Source organism: Centroberyx affinis, unplaced genomic scaffold (genome assembly GCF_046629955.1).
Source record: "Centroberyx affinis isolate AG114_WGS23_722 - 3 ecotype Tasmania unplaced genomic scaffold, CSIRO-AGI_Caff_v1 ptg002955l_1, whole genome shotgun sequence".
Classification (NCBI taxonomy): Eukaryota; Metazoa; Chordata; class Actinopteri; order Beryciformes; family Berycidae; genus Centroberyx; species Centroberyx affinis.
The window spans coordinates 49,473-71,282 of record NW_027281070.1 but is presented as its reverse complement, the minus strand read 5'-3'; the positions used below and the strand labels follow the sequence as shown (position 1 = coordinate 71,282).

The 21,810-nt window shown below is 48.0% G+C and overlaps 1 protein-coding gene across 4 annotated transcripts in view; it reads right to left on the bottom strand.

The window, feature by feature from the left end:
- The window catches only part of tet3 (tet methylcytosine dioxygenase 3), a 35,654-nt gene extending 14,754 nt beyond the window's left edge, over nucleotides 1-20,900 (bottom strand). Inside the window, exons 1-3 of one of the 4 annotated variants that reach the window (XM_071536886.1) lie at nucleotides 20,639-20,900; nucleotides 19,727-19,786; nucleotides 1,932-4,917 (exon numbers count right to left, since the gene is read on the bottom strand). In XM_071536886.1, the coding sequence (XP_071392987.1) occupies nucleotides 1,932-4,869 (2,938 nt within the window). In that variant the 5' untranslated portion in view covers nucleotides 4,870-4,917; nucleotides 19,727-19,786; nucleotides 20,639-20,900. Of the gene's footprint in view, nucleotides 1-1,931; nucleotides 4,918-8,349; nucleotides 8,707-10,230; nucleotides 10,358-13,554; nucleotides 13,714-19,726; nucleotides 19,787-20,638 lie in introns of those variants that run through there. The other 3 variants (XM_071536883.1, XM_071536884.1, XM_071536885.1) reach the window with 3 other exon arrangements.
- Nucleotides 20,901-21,810: the final 910 nt, after the last annotated feature.

Here is a 21,810-nt window from a genome sequence, read left to right as displayed (position 1 = left end):
GCTTCTGTATATAGCACTTCTTTATTATCATAAATATTAGTGTTGCATTCATTCAAGTCACTCTGGATAACAGCATCAGCTAAATGACTAAAATGTAAAATATAAAACTGTCAACTAATTATCTAAAATGTGGACACACACTCTACACACACTAATTTTCTCTGGTTCAGAGTTAATCTGAGGTCACATTCCCATGTTGGTGCAGGGCGTGGCCCAGGGCAGGAAGTGGAGGAGTCATACCAAATTCTTCTGTGGAAATTGTGTGTGTGTGTGTGTGTGTGTGTGTGTGTGTTGTCTGTTTATTCTCACAGACATCAGAGAGTAAATGGTAGGAAGCAAAGGGAATGAGCCTGTGGTTATGGTGCTGGTGATGGTGGTGGTGGGGGTGCTGGTGGTGTGTGTGTGTGTGTGTGTGTGTGCGCGCGCGAGTGTGTGCGTGTGTACTAACATTCATGTGTACTGTGTCTGTGTGTGTTGGAGGGAGTCTCATTCCAGTGTAGTGTTGCGCTATAGGGTGTTGACAAGGCAGTGTGTAACTAAGCTTCACTATGGAGACTCGTTGTCTGCTGGCCTTTGCTCTTGGTAACAGCACACAGCTAGCAAGTGTTTCCCTGCAGCTGCTCTCCCCCCACTGAGCACCCACTCCACTGTTTAGGGACAGCAAGGGTCCATTTACCAGGCCGTCAAACCTAACCCTCCGAAGCCCACCAGTTTACACCCACTAGCAGCTAGGGCAGGCTTCTCTGAAGACAAAAATCCCCATTATTGGTAAGTATTGGACTAGGTTGAAGTTAGCCTCGGTCCAGAAGTAATATGCTGATTGCTTGATTGGCTGAGTAACTATAGATCAGCGCTGTGCTAGTATGCATAGTATATATCATATTAAGTGATACCAAACCGATGCAAGTTATGTAAAGATAGAGTCTTATAAGAAAAAAAACCATAAATGAATGCTTTTCTAAAACATAATTGATGTTTGTTTGCCTGATGCTGATCACTGACTGGACCCACCGTTTTTTGGAACTATACCTAAGTGTATAATCCACAGTGAAACTTGCATTAATAGCCCGGGCGTTTATTTGTTTCAACAACTTGTTTCTCAATTTGTTTCTTAAAGCAATTGATGAGGAGAATTTATTGGGAAGTTTTACAGTGAGGTATTACCTAAACTTAAATCTAAATCTCTACTCCAGGCCTATCTATCTATTCCGCTATAAACTAACAACCTCAGCAGCGTCCTACCCGGGCTGTTAAACTGAACCCCTCTCTGTCTGACAAAGGGTTGACTGAGCGTCCTGCTCTGTTCTGCATGCCTGCCAGACCCAAACCAGCACAATAGGCTCCTTCTGCCACCACTATTGTTCCCGCCTGCTGCCCTCAGTGCCTCACACTGTAGCAGACTGGATGGACCCAGCCACACACCCTGGCAACACACACATTCTCAGACACATGCAACAAGCGTCCAGACAGAGGAGCTGGAGCAGAAGGGGACTGAATCACCTGACAGTGGTCCTGTGTAGTTCAATAGGTAGAGCAAGGTACTAAAACTGCCAGCATTAGTGGGACTGGCCCTTGTGTAGCTCAAAAGATAGAGCAAGACACTAACATTTCCAGGGTTAGGGGTTCAATTCCTTATGTAGCTTTATAGGTGGAGCACAGCACTAACACTGCCAGGTTAAAAGGTTGTTTCCCACTTGGGCTTCCCATGCAAAATATGTATGCTGTGATGTTGTGTTAAAATGTTGGGTCTACATACTGTGCTGGCACTTGGAGGTGAATGGGTAATGTTTAGAGTAGTGTGGTATTTTGGAGGGCATGAATGAGTGTGTTTTTTGAAAAGTGTTAATGTAGTATGTGGGCTGGTAGTGACCTCATCTCCCAGCACACACACAGGCACAGACACACACATACACAAACACACAATGACTTACCCACGCAGTCGCAGATGGGGAACTCTGCTTGGAGGTCCTTGGCAGGGGTGTCCAGCAGGCTTTTGGTGGGGGTGTCCAGGTAGCGGAGGGGAGACTCCAGAAAGCCTCGGAGGGAGGGAGAGCAGGGCAGACTGTCTTTAGTAGGTGTGTCTTCCTCAGAGTAGCACGTGGTGGAGAGGACCGTTACTCCCCCCGAGGCTTCGATCTTCATGCGTTTGGGCAGCGGAGAACACGGCAGGCTGAAGGGATCCTCTAGCACAGTGGGCTGTTGCTGCTGCTGGTCCAGGAAGGTCTCCTGATGCCGAGAGACAGGCAGGGCCCCCTCACACTGCTCCTCCATGGGCCTGTCTGTGGAGGCCTGGTTCAAGGTTGCTTCACTTTGGCTCTCTGACTCATTGTCCTTGTCGACTTCCATCTCCTGGTCGGCTGGAGGAGGTATGGAGCTGGGTGGAGCGGTGAGAGTTAAGGGGGCAGACTGGGTGGTGGATGGTGACGTGGGCCTGTCTGGTCCTGAGTTAGCACTGGGCTGGGACTCACTCACTCCCGGCTGAGGGGCTGTTGGCGTCTCCTCCATGGGCTTACTGCCAGGTGGCTCTAGGGCTGAGGATTCCCCAAATTCAGCCTCAAACTGGCGGATCAGTTCTTCATACTTCGGGTCCACATTGGTGAGGCTCGGTATCTGTGAGGCGCTGGATGGAGATGTGGAGGTCAGAGGTGTGGTGGTGCTGGTGTCACTGGAGGCCAGGCTGCCTGCTCCCTCTGAGCTAGCATGGGCTACAGGGGCCACAGGCTGGGGCTGAGGGCCGATGAGGGCTGGAGTGTTTTCTGACAAGGCAGGAACAGTGGAAGAGGGAGTCATTGAGGAGTTGGAAATGAATACCTGAGATTGGGCTGGGGCAGGGAGGCCTGCAGCAGCAGCCTGAGTGGAGTTACTGAGGAGGGGCAGAGAGGGGAGAAAACCTGGTTGCAGGCTGGCCAGGGCCGGGGCTCTGTCCAGCATGAGGGCTGATGGTTTCTGTATGGTGATCTGAGTCTGAGGCAGGAAGGTTGGCAAGGAGGCTTTCTGCTTGGTCTTCTTGATGACTATTTGTTTGGGTTTGGGCAAGGGAGGGCCTGCTAGCATCCCACTCATAGCTTTGATGGCAGGAGAACCTTGGCTGCTTTTCTTCTTCTTGGGTTCCTTAGGCTCCTGTTTGATGGCCAGATGGGGCAAACCTTCAGTCCCCACCTGGGGCCACCACTTCTTCAAGTTTTGGCAGGCCTGAGGTGTCCGTGGGCCTGGAGTTCCAAAGCCAGAGGGGCGGTTGGAGAAGAGGTTCCTCTTGTAGTGAAGGTGCTGTTGCAGAGCTGCCTGAGTGGAGTGGCGGATGGCTGCTTGGCCAGGAGACAGGGGGGGGCCGGGGTAGTGATGGCCTTGCTGCTGGCCATTAGCCATGCCATAATGTCCCATGGAGGCAGTGTGATGGTAGTATTCACCAGAGTCTGGCTCCTGCTTTATCCTGGCCATCCCTAGGTTGGCCTGGGCCTGGACCTGGATACCTCCATTCTCATTCAAGCTGTGTTGGTGTGGGATAGGGAGCTTGAAGGTAGCATTGCTGAACTTACCACTGGTGTCACCAAGCAGCTGTTTGAGCTCTGACATAGGATCTGAGCTACTGTGAGGTGAAGCAGAGTAGTGAGACTGAGGCTCAGACTTCATGGACATCCACTGGTTCCTCTGGTCAGAGCCCGTGCCTGAGCCCTGCTGCCAGTGCCGGGGATGGGGGCTGAAGCCTGGGGTTTTTCCCTGACCTGGGAAGGGAGAGGTAGAGGATGGGAGAGGGGAGGCATGGGGTGGCTGGCCCTGGGACTGGGGCCTGTGCTGCTCCCAGGACACTGGGGCCTGCTGGCTGGGGTGTAGTCCTGGAGGGACGGATTGTGAGCGTGAGGAAGACGAGAGGGGACCGGGGGAGGACGGGACCAAGCGAGCGCCATTCTGGGGCTGTGAAGGGATGTTCTGGGCGTGATGGTGGTGCTGATGGAGGTTACTGTTGGAGGAGGCCTGGCCTGGAGAGCCCACAGCCTGGGGACTGGTACCAGACAGCTGGGTGAGGGCCTCTATAGCGATGGCTGTCTGGAGACTGATGTTCTTCTCCTTTGCTATGGAGAGCACCTGTGGAGAGCAGGGGATGGGGGGTTTGGAGCAGGGCACTTGGTCTGGGTGAGGGCCTAGGGTTCCCTGTTGCTGCTGATGGTATGAAGTGGACAGACGGTGACCTCCTCCATTCACCTGGGGGTAGGGCGAGTGGTGATGATGCGAGTGGGGTTGCTGTAGGTGAGGCTGTGATTTCAGAGGAGAATCTGCCATCTTGCAGGGCCCGTGATCCTCATTGGCTGCCAACTTGATCTTCTTCTCCAGCCACTCCAGGTAGTCTGGACAGTCAGGCCCATCACAGTTACAGTTGGGGGGCTTGTGTCCATGTTTGGCTTGGCTCAGTGCTGTCTGTAGGGTGTTGAGGTCTTCCACAGGTTGGCAGCCTCTCTCGGGAGCTCCTGCAGAGAGCCTGGCCTCAGCCCCCTCAGCACCCATCTCCTGGGTGAACTTCTCGTATAGCTGAGACGTGTTAGGCTGCACCAGGGGGGGAGCAGAGGAGGAAGGAGGCAAGGAGCCAGCAATGGCAGAGAAAGCCACCAGGTTGCGGGCATCCTCCATGTCTGCATGGTGGACAGGCTCACCAGGGGTTGTGCCACTGTTGCTGTTCCAGCAGGGCAGCTGCTGTTGGGTGTCACTGACCTTGCTGTGCCCCGGCACCCAGCCCTGCCCTGGAGGCATGCTTCCTGCCCTCTGCTGCTCTGTTTCCATAGATGCCTCCTCATCGCTGGGGTAGCGACTCACCCCATTGGCCGGTTCCAGGCTCAGCGCGCCTTCCTGGAGGCGGTCATGTGACCCAATTTCCATCTGGCCTCCTCTTCTGGGGCCATCCACCGAACCGACTTCCAAAACAGTCTGAAAGAGAGACGTGGAGAGAGGGAATGCGGTTAGTGAGGTTGTAAGAAGCCAATAAACCCAGGACAGATACGCAAAGTTATACTGCACAAACATTAGGCATGAACTTGGAATAAACATCCAATGTTTTCCCTGTACATTTTCATACATGATCACTGTCAACAAATTAGTAATTTTCATTTATATATATCATGTTCCAGAAACCAATCAACAACATTCACCCAGAAAAGTAAATAACAAACATTAAAGTAAGAATAGAATCCATTCCACTCTTCCAAGCTCTTAGCCAGAGTTTCTTTCTCTCCCACCTCTCACATACAGAACACACAGTGCTGCAGAGACCGGTCAGTAGGGCTAGGGAAAACTAAATTAACCATTGCTTCAATAGAGTGATTTCATAACAGGCAAGTGTTTAAGTCAAAGGTCATGTGACATTGTTTCACTGTTGTATATAAAAATACATCCTGCTCCAGATCAGTTGGGCTATGCAAAATAGGCAGTTGGAGTGAACAAACATCTCTGTATGCAGTGGAGGTAGAGCAGTAAGTACATACTGAGAGGTGAAGCAAAATATACATATATAAATAAAGGCCATATATACAGGCCACTTGCTATGCAACTTCACCTGTTAAAGCCTCCCTCTCGTGGACGCACAAATAATATATATTTTTTGTAACTAAATCATTGATTTTCAAGGCAAAGTAGGAACTACAACTGATTCCTGCCACTTGAAAAAGGCCCACCTGTACTTTCCCAAACTGAACCACTTGCTGTACACCTGAACCTCCCTTTGGCTGGAATTGTGACTAGAAGAGATACTCATGCATCACTATTTGAGATGGAGTCTTCTCACAGAAACTCACTATTTGACCTGTATGATGAGGTCAAGCTGCCTGGAGTGAGACAAAAGTTACACAGGACAAAAAACACTTTTAATGTCCTTTATACAACACCAAATTATAGACATGAAAATTTAAAGGTAGCTTTTGCATCACAAGTATGCCCCCCACTTCTATCTGAGAAATATGAATTATACATGTAATCATAATGACATTCAGAGTCCTCATGATGACCTCAGGACTGCTGCATCCCATTGTCCAGTATATCTAATGAGACAATGCAGCAGCACTTATTGTAGCTGAGTAACTAGGGCAAAAGTGATCAAATTAATCGAACAAATTCAGAGGAGAGAAGTTCCAGGCAACAGAAAAGGCTAAATACATTGCCAGTATTGCAAAAACATGTTGCATTCGGGTCACAATTTAAGTGAAGAGTCACTACTTTCATATTTTAGATATTAGACACATTATTTTTTTTTTTTTAAGCAGGTTGAAAGACCATGACATACATTTCATAATGTTAACCAGGAGCTGATCAGTACAGCCATATAGCTCACTTCCTCTTTAAGAATGGGGACAGTCACTACATTAGTAGTTACACTGAAAACAGTGCAAACACAGGTCTACTCACCAGACCTGGGCCAAATAATATTTGCAAAGAATTGTGTATTTTAGCCTGCTTAGAGCACCAGCTGGATGGGCTTCACCACAATGGAGTGTAAGAAAGTTTAGGCTATTTGAAAGTCAATTTACTATACTTCTCTGTGAATGATTACTCATCTGACACTATCTAAATTGTCTTGATGTGTTAAAGCCCAACCATCTGGTTCTCCAATTCACTTAAAACAGTTATCTTAAGAAGTAATTTGCAAATACTAACCCAGGTCTGGTACTCATAGATTATGATTAAATGAGTCTAAGGAAGAACAGCAAACAAAGATAATCCAAGGGCACATGCAGAAATCATTGACAGAGTTCATGTTATGGTTGAACAGTGTATTCCCACACCGAATAGCCCTAGTAGGCATAAAAAGGCACACTTACTATTTTTTTTTTTTTACTAAAGTCTTAAACCTGCAACTATGCTTCAACTGGCATTAACCACAGTTCAGGTTAAAAGCAAACTTCTGCCCCACCAGAAGACATTGACAAAACTCAACTGAGACATAATAACAGATAAAAAAAAAACACATCCCCACACGCACACAAACAAACCTCAAGGCACGTCACAGTCTGACTCAAAAGAAGACACCGGCTGATGGCCTCACACCCTGACACAAATCTAAGCTAGTCCCTGGTCCAGACAGATGAACCACCCAGCATGCTATCATCTACAGCCTAGAGAAAAGAAGAAGATGGCTCCTGTTTGTAGATCCATCAGTGGTTGACAGTGGAAGTGAGCTAGACGTCCAGCTTCCCCATCATTTGAATATTATTGAAATGAGCCTTTGAAGTGGCTAATTACTGGACGGGCAGTATGCTCAGGCCCTTTGAATCCACCTTCTGCGCCGGGTGTCTGGTGTGTCTCCCAGGGGGTGGCGGTGGTATTGGTGGGAGGTGGGGTGGGGGGGGAGCAGTGAACAGCCGGCATGCAATACGTGAGAGGCCCCATGTCTGCACTATCAGTGGGATCAGACGGGAAGGAGGAAGAGAGGGGGGAGTCATGCGCGGCAGTTATGAGAATTGCAGTGTTGAAACAGTGCGGCCGCAACACTGCACAGCCTAACCCACAATCACACTATCAGTCACACTGACACTCTCTTTTCCTCTTTTTCTCAGAATTACATGTACAAAAACACTGTACCACAGACGGCATTAGAAAAGTCACACAGTTGTGAAGCGCGAACTCAAGCTGACACACTTAGGACTGGACTATACTCAGTTTTGCCGGTACAGCAGCTATTACAATAGTGCACAACCAGCATAATGACAATTCCCTTAATACCCACACAATGAGAGCTTGGACATGGAGTCCCTCACAATAGACGTACTTATACCTGTAGACGCCTTATACCAAGCCGGGCGCCTCTGACAGTGCAGACCACGTGCTCCGACAAATATTTACACCATGCCACAACCTACTCTCCTGCCAGGACTCTCTATCTTCCCACACACACACACACACATCCATACATGCTCGACACACACACACACACCTCAAAGTGCTCCCAAAACATCAACACGCCCAACCGGAAGAGACCTTGCAGAACCTGTTAGGGCAAACCCTCCGGTCTGGGCGTCCTTTTAAACGAGACGAGCCTAATACGCCTCTCCACCGGAGCAGAACAGATGCCCCCTCATGCGCTGACAGCACAAAACAACAGCAAAATAAAAGCTAAAGCGGGGTAGGAGGAGAAGGGTGTGAAGGGATATTAGCGGCGGTGGGGATTTAAGTTCAGCCCGGGACAGCTGAACCTAAATCCACACATAGATACACAGCAACCCCCCGTCCTCCTCCTCGTCCTCCTCCTTCTCCCCCCCCACTCCCACCCCCCACCCCTTCCTTCCCTGCCGTGCCGAGGAGGAACGTGAAGCGTAGCCTGTGACAATATGAGGCCGGCTGCGGGACCGACAACCAGCGGCGCGTACTTACATGGTCCTAGACGTCCAGACGGAGCTACTGGTCTGAGAGCAGAAGGGGGAGCATGAGATTCGCTCGCCGGCAGAGCAGCCCACAAGCGATCCGGCCTTGTAGTGTTGTATTCCTTTTTGATTCCTTCCAGTCTGCGCCGCGCACAGACAGAGCGAGCGCTGAAGCACACACGCATGCATTCACACACACACGCACCCAGGCAGCCACACACACATAACACACCTCCCCCCCAGCACAGCACGCGCGTTTCTCGTTCTCTTTCCTCTTCTTACGGCCGTCGCTTTCTGTTCTCTCCTTTTTCCTCTCTCATTATCTCTCTCTGCTCCTCCCTTCCCCTTTTCAATATCCCCTTTCTTTCTCTCTCTCTCTCTCTCCTACGCTTGCAGTCGGCTTCTCCTCGCAGCCCCCACCTTCCCTTCTCTCTCTCTCTCTCTCTCTCTCTCGCTCGCTCGCTCTCTTTCAGTCGCTCTCCCTCCCTCCGTTCCCCTCCCTCTCGCTCAGCCTCTCCCTCCATCTCCTCCCCCCGCTCTCTTCAGTGTGTGCAGAGCGAGAGGCCATTATCTGAGCCACAGTGGGCACGTACGATGGAATGGAGGAGTGTGCAGTGAGCAGAAAGAGAGAGAGCTGGGGGGGATGGACGCTAGTAGCGGCAGCCTAGGAAACAGCACAGTGCAGCAGAGCTGTTACCAATGAGAAAACCTCTCTCTGTCTCTGTCTATCCACGCCCTTGAAAACTAATAGCTCTACTGCATTAGATTATGTTACATATAACACTATGTTATGTGTATAGTCCAAAAAAGCCCGGTAATGGTAATTTCGGCTATGTGAGAGCTGCTCTGATTTTGAGTGCAGCGGTGACCAGAAGCCGTCGGGCGAACGAACACACAATCTCGACTCGCAGCAGCATCAACGGGAAAATGAAAAAGAGGGAAAGAAAAGCGACGTTAAATTGTCCGTTTATGCCTTCTGCAAACCGACGGGCTGGTTTTCCTCGCGGAGATTTTCTTCCGTGTTCGAGCGTCAAGGTTTTGGCTCAGCCCTGGGCCAGAGGAGAATCGACCGATGGTGGTTCCTCCAGCTCCATCTCCCCGTCCTCATCCACGTCCGTGCCTGTTGTCCATCTCTCGCTTAAAACAAAAAAGCCTCAGCCTTTACACCTGTGGCTGACAGTGGCTCACCCACGGCCAGGCTGTATGGAGAAGGAAGAGCTCGCTGGCTGCCTCCACCTGCTCTCCCTAGCCCTTCTTCCAGGAACCGGAGGATACAGACGAGGATGAAGCTTTCTGGCTCAAGGCGATTCTGAGGGTGCCAATACGTTCTACATTCAATCATCCCCCAACAGCCTATAATTTCCATACTCATTCACCTATGCGGGCGGAGAGAACGGAAAAAACGACGGCAATGTGATTAGGACAGAGGGATGAGGACAAGAGGACCAGGCTGGGCAATGGAGGGCGAGCGGCGGATGACAGTTTGACAACAGCAAGCAAGAGGAGTAGGATGAAGGCAGGGAAGAGAAGGGCAAGGAGGAAGACAGCGAGGAGAGGAGAGATAAAAAAAAGAGGGAAGTCGGGCATCTCTGGAGAGAAACAGTTAAAAGAAGACGGAGAAGTCGCTCAGTTATTCATGTGACTTTGGTTCTGTAATTGGGGGAAAAGGAAGAAGAAGAAGAAGAAGAAGGAGAGGGCACAAACAGAAAGAGGGTTGGCGGCTTGTTGCCAAATGAAGACGGCAGCCGCAAGGAACCAAAGGCACCGCGGTTCACTGAGGACGCCACACTTTGCCGTCTCTCCTTCACCTTCCTGCCTTCCATCTTTCCCTCTCCTATCCAGGGGTTTAACCAGTCTACGATAACGTCCTTCCCCGTCGTTCTCGCCTCACCATCGCTCTGCCTTGGCGTCATCGTCATCATCATCATGATCATCATGATCGCCGGCTGCTTCCACTCGCTCTGGCTACCACTCGCCCACTTGCTGGCTGACCGGCCTTGTGGCTTCTTTCCTCTTCTCTCCGTCACTGCTGGAGTTTTGGATTTATACAGGAAGAGGAGGGGAGGGGGGAAAAAAAACATGGCCGTCTCCCCCATGCAGATCGTTGTCGGCTCCTGCGCAGCATTATTCTCTTATTATTACTGAGCGTGTGCCGTCTGCGTTGCGCTATGGCTGGATTAACTTCAGTAGCCTTTCACTATCTCTCTCACTTTGGCTTTCTCCCTCTCTCTCAGTTTCTCTCCGTCTCTCTTGATCTCTGTCTCTCTCTGGCTCTCGCAATCTCCCTCTCTCTCTCTCTCTCTCTCTCTCGATATATCTCTCTGTTTTGGTTTCTGTCCCCTTTTTCTCCTTTTAGCAAAGCTTATTGCATTACCGTCCCAAGACTTTCTGACATTCTCGCTCTCTGGTCCTGTAAATCGCATACGCCACTTGCCACACACACACGCTCATGTATATATATATCTACACACACACACACACACACACACACGAACGTCAACCCCAAAGACAAACAGCGCAGCCTAAGCTGACTAAGGGAAGGAGAGGAGAAGTAGAGCATTAGGTCACATGACCAGGAAATGCCAATGAGGGAGAGAGGTAGGAAAAGCATGTGGCGATGACGTAGCTGCTACCTCATCGTCGTCATCATCATCATCATAGTCTCCCACCGGGATGCCCGCCTCCACCACAGGGTGGGCACATGTGTCATATGACAAACCATGGAGTTGCCAGCCCCCATTTTCTACCACCAACACCAACACTACACACAAACACACAAACACGCTCATTCATTCACCCTACCGACTCGCACTCGCTTTCCCCCCGGCTGCGATGACACAGCATTTCTCGCTCCCTCGACTTAACCCCTGAATCGCTAGATCACCACCCATAGTTCCTTGTCTAAAAAACACAAGACTGAAAACAGCATGAATTTCTCCCGTCCTTGAACACTGACGTTTATCAGAAACGTTAGAGCTATGAGTGGAGAGAATTCTCAAAGCGACGACAGCTTTCTAAACACCACTTGTCAAAATAAATTCTTAATTATAGCTTATAAAGAAAACATCTTTTCAAATGTATGGGGGCTAGTCTTTCAGCTAAGAGAAACCTCCTAGGCAGACCAGCAGTCATCACAGTTAGAACCAATAAAAAGTTAACAAGAAATGAATTACATCACATTGCCATAATTTTATGGACCAGCACTCAAGCCAGATTTCTTTTGCTACCTTCCTTAAATATCATCTTAATGAGCTTACAATCAAACTTAATCAATGAAACTGGAAGTAAGTCCTGCAGCTCATTGTGCTGTCTCTGGTATGCTTGTATGCCTATACTGGTTGCACAATTAATTAGAAATTGTCATGCTAATATCGAACTGAATTAAATATAGATTTGTAAAATTTATTCAAAAATTGAATTTGAGCACAATGGCTTGAAATTGAATGTGGATATTATTTAATTCAACTTTTAACTATAATTTCAAAATAGTTTTTCCAAATTAAAATACTGTTTTCTTAATTCAGATTGAACACTCTGTGACACACATTTGGGCACAAGGGACTTTTGTTCCCTGAGTGTCGGCTGGAAGGCACATGCCTCCTCCAAGCTCCCGACAGTGGGTCCGTCCCACTCTTTACCAAGTCAACCACAAGCCACGTGGCACTGTGTTTATCTCCTCAGCCAATCATCGAGCCTTATTCTCTCCAAAACACCCGCATGTCCTAGCTACTAATATTGGGCTGCATAAAAGGCATTGATACATCATATTTACAAACAGTGTATTGCAGCCTGGCAGGCCTACAGCCGTTTGCTGCATTGTCATATCTGGATAGCAGTGGTAGTGTAGAATATCACCACAGTGAGCGATGCAATGTAAAAAAAAAATGTTTTAGAAGAAATTATGTAAATGATCACTATTTTCAACATTTATCTTCCCAACAATCTAGTTAGCCATTAGCCACTGCCTAGCCAACAGCTAGCAGTTAACTAGGTCACGTGTAAATTTTTAAACAACAACAGTTTAGCTTTCACCAAGTGAGGAGAATAAGGCTAAATCAGCTGAGGAGATGAACAAGGCACAGTGCCACATGGCTTATAATTGGCTAAGTGAAGAGTGTTCGCCCAATATTGAGTGTCAACTGCCTTCTAGTCGACACTCAAAAAAAAAAAAAAAGAAAAAAGAAGTCCCTTATGCCCAAATGTTAGTCTCAGACAGCTCAATCTGAATCAAGAAAACTAAATTTGAATTGGGAAAAATTGAGAACAATTAGCTAAAAGTTACAGTAAGTTATAATCAAAGGCAATTTAAAGCTATTGCATTCAATTTCAAATTGTGCCTTACAAATTGAATCTTTTAATAATTTTGTTCAACTAATTCATTTTTTGAATTCAACGATGCAATATGAGCATGACAAATTCAAATTTATGCAATACAAAAACAACCTCTGCTGGTGCTAATCTCTTTCCATACATGTGGCTCAACACCAAACACAAGTGCAAAATATTAACCTAGAAAAAGGAAACTCCACCACAGCAAATTCCACTGTCTCCAGCACATAATTCAGATGCCAAACCGCAAGCTGTATATACTTATGAATGGATTTATGTGGAAAAATTAAAATAAAATCCAATGCAGCTTTTCAACAGAAAGGAAGTCTAACAAGATGATTTTTGTTTCTGACACATACACTCCTTGATGACTCAGAAAACAAGACCAACGGCATAAAGTGTGTGTCATTTCAACAAGACACTGCCTCTGGTGTTTACCACAATCATGTATGGTTACTTGTTGTATGTTTGTTTGCCCAGACCACGAGACAAAAGGACAGTGATTTACTAGGGAATGTAGATGGGCAGTGTTCCCAGAAAAAGGCAACAAAGTGAGGCGCAGGTTCAAAGATCTAGTCATCTTGAGAATGATAGGTTCCTGAGAGATTAAAGCCATACACTGAGGCAACCATATACCGAGGGTGTTGCTGCCACACAGGGTTGCCCCAAAAAGTTGCCCTGTGTATCACTGACTGAACACAATAGATTACTTTTCAACTAGAACATATCATAACATGACAGATTACTATCATACTACTTCACATGGCAACAGGCAATGAGACTTCAAGGACTTGAAAACCATTTACAAAAACAACCCATGTATTTTAACCATTCAGTGAAAATCAGCTGGGAAAAGACAGTCAAACAAGTACGTTTCAACACTTACGGTAAACCTGCTGTAGCCCGGCATGAGGAGGGAGGTACGACAGAGACTCTGGTTCTCACAGCGATCAGTTCATCTCACAACCTAGTCAAATTATCATCCAAATGAGCTGTTTCACGCCCTCAACTCCCTCTCTCTCTTCCTCTAACTCCATCTCTCTCACTTCTCTCAGTCTCTCTCGCTCTGTCTTTCTCAGCATTGCAGAGGAAAGGTCTTGGTAGTAGGAGGGATGACTGACAACAAAAGTCCATCCTCGGCAGAGTGTGTTGGGTTGTCTCGCATATGACTAAGCCTGAGTCATCTTTGTCTTTTCTTCCGAACAAAGCCCTGATATACAACCCTCACACATCGAAACAAGCTTTTTAAACTTTACCAACACACCGGTGGGCGGACTGCGAGGTATTAAACACACAAAACACAATAAAGAACGACTTGTTCTGATTCATGGCCACAGTGGGGGGGGGGGGGGGGGGCTGTCTTTCTAAGAGTCGAGGAAAACGTAGGGCTTCATTGTAAATCTGATGTGATTCCACTTAGTCAGCCACTTCAGCTTACATGTGGGAGGATTTGTGCCACTCAGAGTGAAAAACCACTTCTTAGACCTATTTAGTTTTTTCCTTATTTTTTTTTATTTTTTTACAAAGCAGTCATGGGAACAAATGCATGCCTATATCTAGCAGCCATAAAACAAATCACATGACCCAGAGCATCATGGTCCTGACAGGAGGGTCCTCCCCCCCCACCTCCCATCTTTTCCTGTCAGCCGCTGACTCCGCCTCCCACCCAACCCCCCCTGTCCACCCCCACCCCCACCCCCACCCTCCAGTATAATGGCATCAAGGTCATCTGATCTGACACACTCTCTCTGACTCTCTCTCTCCTCCCCCTTCTCTCTCTCTCTTTTTCGCTCTCTCACTCTCTATCGCTTTATCCATCGCTCTCTTTCTCTCTTCCTGCCCCCCCTGCTTCTCATCACACACACACACGCAGAGGCGAGGAAATGCAGCCAAACACACTAAAGCCTCCTTCAAATCCACACAGGGCAGCAAATGCAGGAGCACACTTGGATGATTTTGCCTCCATCTGCACGCACATGAGCGCACACACACACACACACACACACACACATACATACATACACGCCAGCCTGCGTACAGTATTGGATTGTTCACTAAGGGTCATTGGGTTTGTTAGTGGGAGGGACTAGAGGCTGCAGAATAGCACTGAGTGCATTATATTAAACCAGAATAGAAGCAGCACAAGTGTTTCAGCTTGGCTAGAAATTAAGAATAAGGTCTTTACTGAAATCTCTGTCAGGTTTGTTTTTTGTGACTTGTTTGTGCTTCATGTGTTTTGTTTTGGATGTCACTGATTAGTATGAAGGATGGAGTTGTTTGTGTGATGACTGCGATTATTTTGAAATTTTTGTACATAATAAATTTACTCTGCAACAACGAGAAACAATATGTATACATGTATCTATGTATGTGCTGTATGCATGCATGTATTTATTTATCTTTCTACCATCCATCTATTACAGGTGACAACATATTGTCCGTATTTAATCATCACCTTGTCACATTATCCTTGCATCTCTGTCTCTTTAGCTGTATTTGAGCTGTATATTTTTGTCTCCCTCTTTGTCTTTTCTTTCTTTGTCACCCCCCCTGGCCAGGATAGTGTCAGGTTCAGGGTGTGTTTGGGTGTGGACGGTAGTATAGATTATAGAGTGTAGGGTATCCACTCTGAGTCATAACTCCTGACATTCGGCACGTGCAAGTCAGCACGAACAGCCCAGCTGGGGAAGGCCTACTACCCCCCCCCCCCCCCCCCACCCCACCCCCCGCAACCCACACACACTCCTCACAAAGAGAAAGGGAGGAGGAGGCAGAGAGGGGAGGAGAGAAAAAATGGAGAGGTGGTGGTGGGTGGGGGGGCGTTTGGGCAGGGTGGAGCCGCCAAAAAACACTCCAGCAACAACGACACCAGAGGAGGAGGAGGAGAAGGGGGTGGTTTTTAAGAGGCAGCTCTTTGTGCTCGAGGTTTGGGACTTTAAGAGAGGGAGCGACGAACAGATATATGTTAGAGAATCTGGCAAAGGGGCTGAGACAAAGAGAGTGGAGAAAGACAATGGAGGAGACAGAGGGAAAAGGATGGAAGATGAGTGAGAGATCAGGAGGAAAACATGGTTTCCAGAAACGGTACAATGTGTACCACCGCCTACCAGGCGACTGTGTGCCTCGTCATGAAAAAAGAGCTGAGAGGTCAAGTCTGATTGGACGATGATGCAACCACAAAGAGATCATGCATTGTTGTTTCAAATAATAGAGCACTTTTTGTCGGGTTAAGGACATGAAGTCTAAATGCTTCTGTGGTAAATTATTGGGAAAATATACTGGGGTTCAATTAGAAAATTTGGAGACTTGAGAGAGAAAGAAATAGAGAGATAGAGAGAGAGAAAGCGAGACAAACCTTCCTCAGCCCTGCACAGTGGCTGGTTGCCAGCCTTGTCTCTCTCAGGAGTTGGGCTAAGATTAGCCTCCCATATGTTCAAGTCAGGCGTAGCCCAGCTTAAAGGGCCAGCACTCGCCTGTAGCAACACACAAACCCTCACTATCCATGATCAACCCGGCATTAGGCGCACAGCAAACAACCACATGGGTTATTGTAAGGCATGGATGATCTTACACAATGTTTCAAATTTATTCCTTAAAAATGAGGTTGTTGAGTTTTTGAGTACAGTAGACTCATGCCATGGTTTTTTTTGGGATATTACCCTTTTTAATGTATTCAGCCCTGTCCTGCATTTTACTGAGACCTGTCCTCACCTTTTGAAGTCATCAGCCTCCACTGAATTCACATGACTATACTTTCACCAGTTCAGAAATGAATAATTTCATGTCTCATTATCGTGTAATGAAAACTCCAACAGCTGTAGCATTGTGTTACATAAAACCTGGTGGAGTCATTTACAGCAGTGGGATTCAGGATTGTTTAAACTGAGCGCCGGTTCCCAGTGGGAGCAGCAGAGCAGTCACCAGAGAGGTGAGAGTTAAAGAGCTTGAGCAACAGCTGAGGGATCCTCCCCCTTCTCTTTCCATTCATTTTTTATTAACTGCGGCACCAGGCGGCTGACAGCCTCCCTCTGTCATCAAACACAGACACCACCATCGGTGCCGTCGAGCCACCAACCACGGCTCACCGTGCCATGCGGGGCATCGATCCAGGCCGGGACTTACTGTAGGCTGTGCCCAGCCATGTTCACCGGTATATGCAGGACTATGAGCGGTGTGGTGGGACAGACAGTGCTGAGACAAACGTCTGCTAGCTGCCATTAATTAGAGTGGAAACATGACAACACTGCAGAGCTCGTCAAGTCCCTCTTTGATACATGATTGCATGAATGGGAGGCTATTGTTGGTGACTACATACATTGAAATGTCATTTGGGATCCCATAATGACTCAGTCATGTTTCACATATGTAATGTTTGCTAGTCTTTGGGATGTCATTTCATAGAAAGGCTTCTTTGAGAGCCAAGTCTCAAATGAAGCCTGAGGGACAGCCACAGCAACATCCACACAACATGATTCACTGTAGTTCCAACAGTTGTTCAATGTCTGGCTTATAGTAATTCATCTAGTAAGTTCTATCAAACTGATGCAACAGATAGGAGGGGAAAGTTAAGGGGAAAAAGATAAATTAATGCCTTTCTGAAAATGTAATTGATTTTTGTTTATATTGGTAGTCGTTTGCCTTATGATCATCACCGACTGGATTTCATAGTTTACTCACTTTTTCATTTACCGCTACACCAGCGGTTGCATGTTGTGACACACGGGCAGAGAGAGCTGCAGTTCATTAGTGACTGAATGGAAACCTTACAGAGCAGTAAATACACTGAAAGCCAACGCTGAATGGAAGAGGTGATGTCAAACCCTCCATTTCCTGTGTGTGTACTATATACCTAGCCACTTACTACATACACACGTGTGAGTGCCGGCTAGCTGGTCATGTGACCAACCACAGAGGCTGGGCCTCAGCTAAAATTACATCGATGATGTCATCAGTCATTCAGTGTTGCCACGGAAACTAGGTCACCGTTAACCCTTTGCGATCAAGGGTGGGGATTCCACATGAGGATAAACATACAATTAATGAACTTTCCATGCCGTCGTCACATAGTCAGCGGTTTGACCGTGTTTCTGCTCGGCTTCTATATCTTTGCCCCCATCCGTTTACTGTGTGAGGCTCATTTGATGAACGAAGAGGAAATCCTGTGTACGAGCATGGAAAAAAATCACGCCAGTGCAGTCTGTCTGTCTTGCGTCCCACTGTGGTAACCTCTCACCTCACCCTCGTTTCCTGAACAGCAAGGAAACCTACCAGACAAAGACCCTGAGGAGCTGCTGTAAAACTGAAATAAAACACAGGCAGCGCTACTAAGCAGACGAGGCTTTAACTAAGCGTATCGTCAACACGCGAGTTTCTTACATTCCCGTTTTGCGTTAAGGCAGGGAGTGTTGAGTATTTAACGATACAACTACATATTTAAATCGATGTGCCCAGAAATCATGGGTGCCATGCATCTGTTGGCTGTAGACAGTGTTTGTGTGTTTGTGTAACCAAGGAAATGTCTGACAGGGAAACAGGTTGTCAGGACATAAACACTCCACCAAGGACAACCACAGCAACCCTGACCTTGCATAAACAGTAGCTCAGGAAATCCACAAAAGCAGACACACAAACACAAACCTGTTAAATACAGCCTGCAGTGCTTCTCATGAATGGACTGTTCAACAAGTCTTTATCCAGATAGCAGATGGTGGGCAAAGTGTAAACCTAGCAGATAAAGAGCCTGTCTACACATGGAAGGGGATTAGACAGGACTTGGAGGTAAACTATATGTCAGTGGAGCTGAGCTAAACTAGCTCATGAGGTCTGAAAATGATTGACTAACCTACATTTCCAACCGCCGCAGTGAAGTAGGACAAATATATCTCCCGGCTTAAATTTCATCGAGTTGTACCTAATCACTTCCACACACCTACATTTAGAAACACGGAGATGTTTTAATATAGAGCTTGCAGCTATGGGTGGTAAATGCATCTGACAGCAAGTCTAATCAAAGCTTCCTTTCTCGCATTCGAAGAACACATCACAAGACTCTTATTACCCAACAGTCTGCGGTGACGGGCGACAGGCTTGTTTGGTGCTGACTAAATCCTTTCTGTATGAAGCCACGCTGCTGAAGCTCCCTTCCCGTATAAACACACAAGCGTGCCCCGACTCGGCAAGCCAGGGAACAGCAGCGCTCGGCGGCCGCGCGCCACAGGTTACTACGGTCCACAATCGCACGAGTACGCATGCGTGACCCACTAACTTTTACTCCCTTTACCTCATTTGACTCCGGAACTTAGGAGAGGAAGGACGGCCCCCTGGCTCCTGAGCCAGAGCGTAGCGTTCCTCCTCCTCCTCCTCCTCCTCTGCCGCCCCTCCCCGGCCTCTTGTCTCAGCACATGCCTGGCTCTGGCACCAATCAGCGGGCAGCGTGGGACGCTTTAAATCGAGGACGCCGCCACTTCATCACTGAACCGCTCAGCTCACCGCGGCTTGGAGATAAAGCCCGAGTAGCCGGGTGTAGTCAGCCTCCGAGAAGTGCGGCTCGGCTGGGGAGACAGCTGCCTAACGCGCCTTTATTCCTTTCCGCAATGATACCAGGGCCAATATAATGAGCTCATGTGTTCGAGCGGCAAATACTCAAATGAGACTTTTCTGGGAAATAAGGAGCGTGCGCTGACTTATATATGGTCAAACGCATACACACAAACACTTACACATATACATACATACATGGAGACAGACCTACAGAGCACACGTGTGTTCCTTCACATGTACAAACGCACATGTTAACGCACAAACACTCTCACACAAAATAGTAGAACCGGTTGCGGTGTTTGGTAACCGCCAACGCCAAACCTCCAAAGTGCTTCAACCATACTGATGAACCAACAGCTTGAGCATCAAAGCAACATAGGCAGACATCACACACAGATGACACATGACAAGACAGTCCTTCACACGCACACACACACACACACACACACACACACACACACACACACAAGCATGCAAACACACACAGAGTTCAGCACAAACCCGATGCCCTCTCTTACCTCAACTGCCAGTTCAGGGTTTACCAAACAGCCTCTACTGTTGTCCTCAAAATATCCCACCTTTACAGCCATTCAACAGAGAGAGAGAGAGGGAGGGAGGGAGAGAGAGGGAGAAGGAGAGAGAGAAGGAGAAAGAGATGGGAGGGGAAGAGAATAACAATCAATAGAATAATGCGACAAGAGCCCGTTCAAAAAGACTTGTCAATCTGGACAGCAGGACTGCCCTGCGTTAACATGCGTGTCATTCTCCACACAATCCCCTTATCATTCCCTGTCATCTTCTGCAACAACGAGAAAAAAAAAAAAAAAAAACCCCAGCACAAATCTCTTTTCTTCGATTTGTGCTCAAACAGCGAGCCGGCACTTCCCTCTACCGCCGGGGAGAGAGAACGAGAGACAGCCAGGCTGAGGATTCAATTTCAATTATGGAATTATGTAATGCCTCTATTCAGACTTGCCGCTGCCTTCCCAATGTATGCACGGCACAAGTCTGCATAACCCCGGCTTTTTTTTTTTTTTTTAAGAGGGTTGCGACGGGCAAAACATGCAGAGGGATCAGTTGATAGATAGGGGAAGGAGGAATAAATGGAAGCTTCTTAGCCTCTTAGAAATGGTTGATCAAAGCAGAGCTGATTATTGCAGCAGTAATACAATAGCATGTTCTTATCTGGCACAGCACTGACCCCCCCACCGCCCCCCCTCTCCCCCACCCCCCCACCCCATCCCTTGTCTAGATGTCCCTGCCTGTCTAGATGCTGAATGATCGGCTTGTGTTTTGTCTCGAGCTGGTCCCTAGTCCCGCCAACCTCTTCACCCACCCACCCCACCCCCCCCTCACCCACCTATCAATCCCAAAATAGTCTTCCCTATCTCCCCCCTCTCTCTCTGGACTCTTTGGTGATGAATAGTTACCCTCTGAGCCTCTCAGCTGCCTTGGTTTGTACTCCTCCGTCCGCTGGCCGAATCCCCATCAGAAGACTCCGGCTCCCTCTCGTCTTCACCTCTATCCCTCTATCCCTTTCTCTTCTCTCTCTCTCTCTTTCTCCTCTCTCTCTCTTCTCTCTCAGTGTCTCTCTCTCGTCTGTGTTCCAGCAGCCCATTCAGGAAGCCATCTTGTGTTTTTAATCCTGTTTTACATGAGCCCTAGTACGCACGTTCTCTCTCTCTCTCTCTGTCTCTCGATCTCGCTCGCTCTCTTGCTCTACCCCCTCCCTCTCCCTCTCTCTCTCTCTCTCTCTCTCTCCCGCTAGTACGCCAATAGGTCTACCGCACACGCACACATACACACACACACACTCTCTCACACACACACACAGGAGGGATTTTTTTCTCAAAGCCAGCCTCTGTGATCGCTATCACCGCTGCGCTACATAGACCCTCCCTCCCACTCGCTCACTTTTTTCTTCTCTCTCTCTCTCTCTTTCTCTCTCTCTCTCTCGCTCACTCTCTCTCTGCATACATGATGTGAATGCCCCCTCAACAACCCCCCTACCTCCCACTCTCTTCAAACATATACACTCATGAACAAATGTACACACACACACACACACACACACACGAACACGCACAGCTTGCCGGCGAGACGTCACGCTACAGATAGCACACAAAGGCAGTCCATCCACCAATCAGAGGCCAGGCTGGGCTCTGCTGCTAGGGTGAAATAGAGGGAGAGCAAGCGAGGGAGGGGAGAGAGAGAGAGAAAGAGAGAGAGAGAAAGAGAGAGAAAGGAGAGAGAGAGAGAGAGAAATGGTAATGGCTAGTAAGAGAAGGGGGTTAAAGTGAGAAGGGAAAGGGTCTGTGAGCGCATGTGTTTTGTGTGTGCATGTGTGTGTGTGTGTGTGCGTGCGCGTGTGTGCGCGGCACCATAGAAGTAGAGGCTGACATAAAGAGACAGAGGGAAGGTGGACGGGGGGTGGGGGGATGGGTCCTCTCTATGCCTGTCAATTATCTCCTCCAGCTCGCCTTCCCTAAACAATGCCTCTGGTATGTGGTATCGCTGAGCACCATCTGTGTCAGGGCTGCCTGCAATAACTGGACTGGACTGCACAGCGCTCACACACACACACACACACACACACACACAC